Raw genomic sequence first — 10,121 nt, forward strand, 5'->3', positions numbered from 1 at the left:
CTAGAAACAAACACACAGCAGTGATGGTGATGCAGAAAATGGACATGACTGTGCAAGATGCAATTCCTGACCATGATTATTACACTTTTCTAAATAATGTGAGTGACAGAATTGCTGTAGCTGTCCAGAGTCCCAAGTGGGTGAGCAGATACTGCACTACACCTCCTGGTTTTGAACATTTTTCCTTCCCTCATCTCAAAACCTTGTACAAAGGCAAACAGCACTGCAGCAGGAGGAGGAAAGAATGGCCCAAAACCAAAGAAACAGCCAAAACCAACTAATTTCAATTCTTGCAGTGTTATCTACTGTGGCCACTTCAGAGAACACCTGAAGATGTTTGGCCTTGTTTGCATCTTATTTTCCATAAAAGCAGATGTGGAACATCATAGATCAAATCTCCTCTCAGTGGGAGATGGCAGTGTCCTCCCACCCACATAAACACTTACCAGGAGAACAAGAATCACTGGCCCTTGGTATATGTAGTCAATATATTTCCCTGGCTCTTTTCCAAACCAGCACCTGTAAAAAACAAAACAAGTAAGAAAACAATTTGTAAAGGTAAATTCACTTATTTTAGACTGTAATATGTTGGATATAGAGAGGCGTTTCTTTTTTCACTGTATTGTTTAATCATATATAAATTATCAGCAAGTAATTGAGTTTTCTGCTGCAAATCACCTGCTGTTGGACACAGATCTGAGCCCCATTTCCCCCTCCCATTAGAACATTCATGTTCCCTCTATGTTTTTGGCTATTGCCTACGTAAATACTTCCAAGAAATGTGAGAACCTGCTATAAGGAGGATGCAGGAGATGTCTGAGAAAGGGATCAAAGAAATATTCTGTGTAAGAGAAAAAAAACCCTGTTATCCATTGCAGTGCCCGAAGACACATTGCACAAAGTAAGGGCTGTAACTTAAACATCTCAAGTTGCATGGAAATGCTGTCTAAATAAAATACTGAAAGAATAAGGAGTCACCCCATTGGCTTTGAATGAATCTGGGGACCACTGGAGACTCCAGTGGTGGAGTGACCATCCCTGGAAGTGCTCAAAAACCATGTAGATGTGGCACTTGGGGCCATGGGTTAGTGGAGGACCTGGCATAGTTGGGCGAGTGGCTGGGCTCCGTGAGCTGAGAGGCCTTGTCCAACCTTAATGATTCCATGGCCACCAAAGCCAGCAGGCAGAACAGAGCCATCCTTTGATGGTACCAAATTTCTGCTCCAACATCACCTTCCAAACTGTCTGGCACAACCCAAAATGCACAGGGAAATGGACTCAGGTGAAGTGAAATCACAGATAAACTGAGTGGCCTCAGAGCAGCAGAGAGCCTGGAGGTGTCGCACGCGACCGAGCGCTGGCTTGACTTCCTCTTCCACTAATTCCAAGTGTTTTCTCCCTGCTGTGTTATACAACAAAATACCCCTGTGATTTCACAGCAACCCACGCTGACACTCGCTTCATCCTCTGCACTGGGAATAATAAATCTGTCATGCTGGTAAATGAATGAGAGATTGGGCTCAGGTCTGAACTCGCACCGTTCCGTTTTCCTTGGGGTAGTTTTGGACCAGGCCAAAAACTAATCAAGTCCAAAACTATTCCTGGGGAACATATCTGAAGCTATCAGGAGCCAGAGGACATTCCCAATAGTCCACAAACTGCAGCTCCCCTGATTTTGGAGGCCAAGAAGGTTTAATAATACGGGTGTGAATGATTCCATGCTATTTGGAAGCTGAGCCCCAGGAATTAATCCAGGCCCAACTCATTTAGCATTACAGATAAAGCCACGGGGTCTGGATCCAGGATTTCACCAAGCAAAGACAGATTTGCGTTCATAATTCCTGAAGGCTTAGATCATTGGAGCTCCAGATCCCTCAGGAAGTAGATTTTGGAGTCCAAGGGTCTGAGAGTTTTCTTCCCTGTCATGGATACCACACAACAAGTCTATACAGCAGAAGTTATGCCTTCCCCATGTTTGCTTTGTGGAACAGATAATTTAGTGCCAGTGGAGACATGGAAACAAGGGGAATTCTGAGCTAAGGAGACCATGGAGCCAGATTTGCACTTTTACAAGCAGCAAGATGTAATAGGTGTTGCCTCCAAGAGGTTGCAGTCTGTAAGACACGACCTCACAGGTCCAGGGGAAATGAGCTGGGATTAGGAAAGCTCTGGTTCAGATGGGACCCTTATGGATCACACCACGCCCTCAAAGCCTCCCTCCAAAATGTGTTGTTTGCTGAAACAGGAGGAGCTGGTTGCCCATTGCAAGATGCTCTGAGTGGACAGGAGAGTTGAGGTATGCAGCTGGAATCAGGAACACAGCTCAGTACCTGACAATTATTTGCCTTTTCTTGGCTCAATTCCTACATCCTTTGAGTTCCAAACGAATGAGGGAGCTTTGAATGTTTCAGAAATCTGAAAGATGTCTGCTATTCCCTGGTGCCCTGGTGAAAATAAGTGTGAATTGATAATTTTGCAACTCATCTTTCAAAATTTGGGCATGAGAGAAAGACTTGGAATAAGGTACTTCCTCCAGCCAAGTTATCATCCAAGAAGAATCCCCAGGGCAGCCTTAAATGAATGAAACTGGGTTTTTGAATTTTATTTTTTTTTATGTAGCTGGAAAGATATGAAGAAAAAATAATTACAAGATATGCCAGGGCAGGAAACAAAATTCTCCAGAACTCGCAAGACCTACATTTGAGAGAAGATTTTGAAGGGTATTTTGGGAGAACTATTTTTTATTGCCTGAAACTCAGAGAACTAAGAGAAGCACAGAGTTCCTGGGAAGCTGGCTGATCTAGCAGAGGGACTAATAAGAAGCAGACTGAGGCATGTGGCAGAACTTAGTGGGCTAGAAAAAGTCAGCAAAGAATTTGGAACAGAGCTGGTAGAGCACAAACGAGGTTCCAGGGCAAAGGCTGCTAACTGCTCTCTGGAATTTAAATGTTACTTAGCTGGAAGACCAAAATGATGAAATTTATTATCTGAAGTCCAGTATTAGACCAAGGCTGTGCTGAGCGAAGAATTAATGTGGATTTACTTCCACGCACTCTGAGGAAACAAGGTTGTGGCCAAAGGCAGACTCTGCAACACAGGACTCTCCAGGGGAGTTGGTGCTCCAGGTTCTTTTTGTAGGTGGTGGAGAAAAAACAAAAATCAGCATTTTTAGGTCTGTGTTGCTCCCAATGGGCTGTAAACCAGCTCTGCTACATTATAATCTAAATATTTCTGATGAAATCTGGTGAGTAACGCCGAGAGGAGACAGCTATTTGCCAGAGACATTATAAATGTCTGCATTTGATTAGCAATATTTCATATTTAGAGTCTTAACTGTTCTAACTGGGACCTTTAGCTGAGGTATTGCAAACTGTTCTGCCAATCATCTGAAGTCTTACTTTAAATCCAGCACACACCATTGTTTCTGCAATAAAATAATTTCTTTAAAAGCAAAAAGAGAAAAATCACTGACAATTATTTGGTGCATCTGTGTGAAATAAGAGCCGTTTAACCACTTTTTATTCTTTTTTTTACCTCTGGAAGGATAAACAAACACTCCCTGAATATTGAAGAGGACAATTTAGGAAGACAGTTGTGATAAGATTCAGATATATAGAACACATTTCTGTTGAATAGCACTACTTAATATTCTACAGGCTTCTCCAATAGCTCTTTATATAACCAAACCCACCACTGGTTTTATCACTATTGTTCATTAGATCTCACTAATGTTCTTCCCCTTAACAAATGCCCATCAATGAAATTACTGCAATAATTCTTAATAGTTTGTGTGGGTTTTTTAAAATTGAGATTTGACAGTACTTTTTTTTTTCTTGGAGTTGCCATATTTTGCTAAAGAACTGGTAAACCCCAGACAGGATATTTGCCACAGTACCAATTATAGTTGCCTCACAGTGCAAAAAATTATCTCTATGAAGTACAAAGACTAAAAAGTGAAGAAGTTGGTTGAAGCATTTCCTTAACATTCTTTCTGTGTGCTATTTTGAGCTTTTAAACTACGATGAGCTACACAACCTGAACCCAAACAACTTAAATGGATACTCAGATGGAGAAAGAGGAGTTTCCCATTTTTTCCTGAATTTTGGGCTGTCCCAAACAGTGTTGGAAGCTGCAGGCAAATCCACGTTTGCTGTCCATGTCCAGTTGGCTGGGTCTGACCTCCTGGGAGCGGCACATGATTCCCCCAGTGCTCAGGACAAATGGACAACAGCCCTGGCAAGGAGCAACGTCAGGACCCTGGAATTTAGAAGAGGAGCTTGCAGCTGTTTAAATAATTAGTGGATGAAATCCCCCTGGGAACCTGTCCTTAGGGAGAGAGGAACTGATCAGACCTGGCAGCTCTTTAAGGACATTTTTCTTAGAGAACAAGAGCTCTCCAATCCCATGTGTAAGAAACCAGGCAGGACAGGCAGGGAATGGGCATGGCTGAGCTCCTCACACTGAGGAAGAAGGAAATGCACAGCCAGTGGAAGCAGGAATATGTGCCCTGGGATATGGTTTGGATGTGTATTCATGTCCTAATTTGTTTAGAGAGCCACACAAACACAAACAATAACGTCACTTACTGTTCGTTTTCATAATACAGCTTGCCAATGGCCCAGGCAATGATGATTGGACAGGGAATACCTGCAGGAGCAAAAAAACTCAGGAGTTAATCATGGATGGATGGATGTATCCATGGTACCAAAGTAAATTCAGGTTTGTGCAAGGAGAGTCTGAGTTAATGAACTGGGAGACTCTAAATACAAGTGGTCCTATCTTGGTCTGCTTGAGACATCACAACTGCTAAGATTTTTAGTTCAAAAATTAAAAAAAAAAAAAGATAATCTTGACAAAACTTCAATACCAATAAGGGAAGGGAATAAAAATATTAACAAACACAGACATGAATACCTGTATTTCCATAGAAGTGACCAGAACAATTTTGGCTGACTTAAAGGCAGTTTTGGTCCCTTATCATTTTCCTGCAGCTGACACAGCAAAATCTTAAAAGACAGTACTTGGGAGTGGGTGTTTAGGTTTTTATTTCCCTGGCTCCAAAAAGCTTGTAAACTTAATGGGATCTTTGGATGAAGCACATTTGCAAAACTTTCAACAAGTTTTTTGAGTTCAGTGTTCCCTATGAAACAGGGTTGTGAGAAAGAATAGTTTGATATCTTGCAGCATCAGAGTTCTTGGTTTTTTTCTCCTTCTGAAGGATCCAGCTACTTTTAACTTTACAGACATCACTGCACTCCCTAAGAAGCGTTTGTGTTAGGCCTTCCAAAGCAGCTGGTTTGAAGGGGATTTGCTGGAGGAGGAATCTGGAAGGGAGGAAGAGTAAATGGAACTGGCCTTTTGACTCACATTCAAGCAAGGACTAGACTGATGTCAAAATTAGAAGGGGAGAGTTTTCCCTCTCCATTCCCCCTTTAACTCCTCACCTCAGGAAAACCCAAACAAGTCCAGCCTCGCCAGCTCCATCCCTCATTCCAAACTCCAGGTTCATGTCCCTCTGAAATCGCTGAGGTGAGTGCATGGACAGGGCCCAGATCCAGTGACTCACGAGTATCTGCTTCTACCCCTGTGTGAGCAACGTGACTTAAAGCCTCATGGAGGAGCAGAGGTGGATTTGTTTCTAACACAGCCTTTTAACCTCGCATTTGCTGCATCTCTCATGGGAAATGGAGGCTTTAAAGAGATGGAAAGAGAACCACGACACAGAAGGGATGGGCCTGAGCTGCTGAGGGGTCATCTTTAACCTCAGCAAGGAGTGCTCTGATCTCCTGCCCCAACATCCCTGGTGATTCCTCGAGTGATTGAAGGGGCTGGGTGGCCCTCCAAATGATTGTGCTGTCTTTCATTCTGTTCACCAGTCTCAAAGGGTCTGGTGCACTCATGTTCCCATGTTCTTGTGAGGAATGGACAGAGAAAATGGAGCCACGTCCTCTCTCCTGAAGGAAATTATTTTACTTTTCCTTGTGAAGAACAGGGATTTGAGAATGAGACTGGTAAAAAAATGTGTATGGGGAGGCAGAGCAAAGCCAGAATGCACCCAAAAGGTGGGTGGAAAGGTATGTGTAGCTCACACCACTCCTGCATTAGTAAAGAGAGACCCAGAGGGTTCTGACAGAGGTAGGGAGGGAAAACGCCAGGGATCAAACCAACCTGTGAGAGCTGTGTAAGCAGCTGATTTTCCAGTTTGCTGAGAGAATTGGAAACTGTTGGGGAAAAAATTGAATCAACTCCCCAAATAAACATTTTCTTTCGACTACAACTCCTCTTTCCTCCCATTTGATTTTGGATTGAATGACGTATTTTGTTTCAAAGGCTGTTTCTGCCTTCAGAACTGCAATCCAATTACTTCTGCAGAGAGGGAGAGGCACTTCTGAACAAAATGTCATTCTGCTTTCACAAAAGAAAATATTGGTGACTTTTTCCCACCTTTCTTCCTTCAACAGAAAAGAACTGCCAGATTCACTGCTTCAGTTGGACCTCAGATTTCCTTTCACGTGAACAAGCTGCCTGCACGGGGCCTGTCCTGCCAAACGTCTCCTGGCCAAGTTCAAAACATGGACATACTGGTTGGGAAGGACCTCTGAAGCTGCTTGCTCCAATTTCCTGCTCTGAGCAGAACTATCAACACTCACCCACCTCAGCCAGGGCTTAGCCTGGCAGTATTTTCAATATCCCCAAGGTCAGAGGTTTCACAGCTTGTAAGTCACATATTCCAGTGCTGCACCATCTCCTGGTACATTTTCTGTTTCCTTTATGTCCAACTGGAACCTCCCAGTCTGCAGTATATGGATTTGTCCCTCCTTATAACATCTGCTACTACCAAGAAGAATTTGGCTCCATCATCTTTTTAATTATCTTTCAAATCACTCCTGGCACCAAACAGATCCCTCCTCATCTTCCTCTTTGCCAGATTAAAACTCAGCTCCTTCAGCCTCACATCACAGCTCATGCCCTTCAGATCCCTGATCACATTTTCATCTGGAGAATCTCCAGTTTTCCACATCCCTTTTTGACCTCAGAGGCCATATGTGACCACAGCATCCCAAAGGCAGCTTTACCACAGCTGAGTCTCTGAGTAGCCCCAAGGACAGTACAAAGATGACGTGTGACTCTTTGCCAAAGGCTGTTTTCTAGGAACAAATCCCTCAGCAGTCCAAATGACAGCTGTAGGGCTGGACTGGCAGATAGTTAGGCTTTTTTTCAAGTCAGCTCCTCACTTAGAAGTGTCTGTTCAGACTGAGAGATCCAGATTTCACCTCCGTGGGATTTGTAATATTTACTCTTGCCTCTCTTGTCTTTAACACTTTAATGCCAGGTACCACAGAGCACCATTTTAACCACAAAAGGCACTTACACCATCCTATGAAGAGGAAGACCCATTTCCTCAGCTTATCTGTGGAGTAGGTCATCACTATAGCAGTGTGTAAGTAGCAGCCTTCCACAAACATCCAGAAGAAGTTGGTCACCACAAAGTAATTGTAGACAGTGGTAATACATCGACACCAGGGCTGGAAAGGGAACAGAAAAGAATATTTCAAAGTCATGGTGAGAACATTTAAGAGATTCTATATGTTGTTATCCCCTTAAAAAAATCATTGGTAGAATTTATTCATGGGATGCAGATTTATCCTGTGGCTTGGAATCACAGTATTTTAGGTGCTGACAGGAACTCACAGCTCCATCTGAGACCTTCTGCTGAGGCTGGCTTCGACCAGGGTCTGCTGTATCTAAACACGTCTGGAAAATTCAGGTTCCAGAACAAGCCTCCAAGAGCTGCAGCTCATTTGACCACAGGTGATCTCTGTTAGTGCCACAATCTTGCTTCCTTTCCACTGAAAGGAAGGAGCACCACTGATATTTAGAAAAAAAATACTTTAAAGGCAAGTTTTTATCAGCCACTTCATCCCCTCTGTTCCTGCTGTCAGTACTACAACTCTGTTAAGTCACACCATGCCACGGGTCACCTCTGAATTTTGCCACAACCTCAACAGGAATTTTTGGTCTACCAGTAAAGGCCTCTCCTCAGAATGGCTGTGCAGTGAGAGCACAGCTGTGGGAAGCACGATTAGCTCCAGATGGGAACATCCCAGCCATAAATCACAAGGAACTGGTGGTAATTTCCACAGTGCTGCTCACCTAAGTCTGGGAAAACTTCTTTCTTACCATACATGGAATGTATTTCTTGAAGCACAACTCTAATTACCTGGGTTCTCTGCTGTCACTGATTTTGGTCATTTTGGTCTCACCATTCTCCAGCCTTTTCATTAACTCTGCATAATTATTTGGAACTTTTGACCCTCAGTTAATTTTATCTTAGCCTTCACATGCAGGAGATATTGCTGGTCTCCAGGCAGCCAACAGAGCAGCAGATGCACCATGAAACCCAGTAAAATTCTGAGGATTAGGAATTTATTGGGCAAGAAGCACAATTACAAAACGACAGCCCATCCACAAGTTGTGATTGCTTCTGTTTATGGAATGGAAATAAAAAGAAGAAATCCTTTGATGTGATAAAGCTTTCACTACTGTATTATTTCATTAATATTTGAAATTTAGTTTGGCTTCACCCTTAAAATAGGATTAAACCCCAAAACAACCCAGAAGACGACGAAACATTTTGTTTTCAGAAGTTTAAACCAAATTAAGTTTCCCTTTCCCTTTCCCTTCCCTTCCCTGTTTTTATAGGAATTGTAAGAAGCAATTATATCCAAGTCACTTTTTCCTGTGTCAGAACTGAGAGGAACTGGCCCATGGATTGGGAAGATTCTGGTAGATACAGACAAATACAAATAACAGTGGTGAAAACTCCCCCTGCATGACTTCCATAGGAGACCAGAATAAAATGAATTTTGAGCAAGTCCTTTGGGAATTGTGGATTTAGCAACATTGAATAGTAAACCAGATTTGCAGAGCTCATTAGTTTGAGCCATTCTGTTTATTTGACTGAGGATTCTTAATCCCCACATGTACCCACCATTAGGCTCCAGACAACCAATTCCTTCTGGAATTTTCTGTAAGCATTATAAACTTCACGCAAAATATTTCCACATCGATGCCGCTGTATCTGTGCTATTTAATCTCCACTGATCAGCACAGAAGAGATCATATGAATATCTAGAATAAATGATGTTCCCATTCATTTTGGTGGTGTTATTTTGACTGACTTATCCCACAATCATGTAACAAAGTTATCACCGAGCTTGTATAAAGCACCTTTCCCAAAAAGGCTGCCGAGAAAAGATGAGTTAATGAAAACTGGGGCATGTGATGACCTCTCCTTATATTTGCAGGTTTATATTTCCATTGTCACTTTGTGCTCACATTTTAAAAGGTATTTGAGTGCCAGTCTCCAACAGATTTTTCCTAAATAACTAAAAATCTCAATAAAGATTTGCAGTATTGTCATGAGAGCAAGTCACACAGCATGAAACCACTGACCATGAAGCTCATAAACCCCCATCTTCTGGAGTGTGAGAATGCCAGAAACACAGACAGAGCGAACACTGAATTAACAGAATTTCCATTTTCTCAAAGGAGCATCTGGATGAATAATAATAGAGATTTATGCATGGACATCTTCTTTATCTGGGCACTAATGATTTCTCTCTCTATTTGTTCTCCCAGAGCATGGGACTGAAGTTCAGATGTCAAACCTTACTTCTGAAGAGCTAATCAAGGATGATGAGTGCCCAGCTGACATTAAAATGAAGCGAAGCATGGAAGTCACTCTGAGCATGTGGATAAGTGTCCCTTGCAATATTTATACCAACAAACTCAGCACCCCTGACATGGTCTGTGCCTTAATTGTGTCTCCCCTGATGGGGGAGGCTTTTTAGAGTCTGTGCCAGGAGTCAGAATTGAACAGGACTTTCAGCCTTCTCTTTCTTCTGTAGTTGTTCATTAAATCTTATCTAGAAAGTACAGGCCACTGACGTGACCCAAACATAGCATGAAGCAGAGAATGCAGGAAAAGCCAAATTATCAAGATTGCGCAGCCCTTTTAAAGGTAAATTAAACAATGAAAACTTAAAATGCAAGATATTTTCACTTTTCTACTGTACTAGTTTGAAAACAAACCAGTGGGAGGCACTAAGTCAGAATAA

General features: G+C 42.4%; 1 protein-coding gene across 3 annotated transcripts in view; it reads right to left on the reverse strand.

The window, feature by feature from the left end:
- The window catches only part of CRHR2 (corticotropin releasing hormone receptor 2), a 142,232-nt gene that overhangs the window by 31,164 nt on the left and 100,947 nt on the right, over positions 1-10,121 (reverse strand). For all 3 annotated transcript variants that reach the window (XM_042043450.1, XM_042043452.1, XM_042043451.1), the window contains 3 exons: positions 7,373-7,526; positions 4,587-4,647; positions 447-519 (listed from right to left, as the gene is read on the reverse strand). In XM_042043450.1, the coding sequence (XP_041899384.1) occupies positions 447-519; positions 4,587-4,647; positions 7,373-7,526 (288 nt within the window). The remainder of the gene's footprint in view (positions 1-446; positions 520-4,586; positions 4,648-7,372; positions 7,527-10,121) is intronic.

The sequence above is a fragment of the Corvus kubaryi genome, unplaced genomic scaffold (assembly GCF_017639235.1).
Source record: "Corvus kubaryi isolate FWS band 111438036 unplaced genomic scaffold, C.kubaryi_AGA036_p1.0 37398, whole genome shotgun sequence".
In the NCBI taxonomy this organism is placed as follows: domain Eukaryota; kingdom Metazoa; phylum Chordata; class Aves; order Passeriformes; family Corvidae; genus Corvus; species Corvus kubaryi.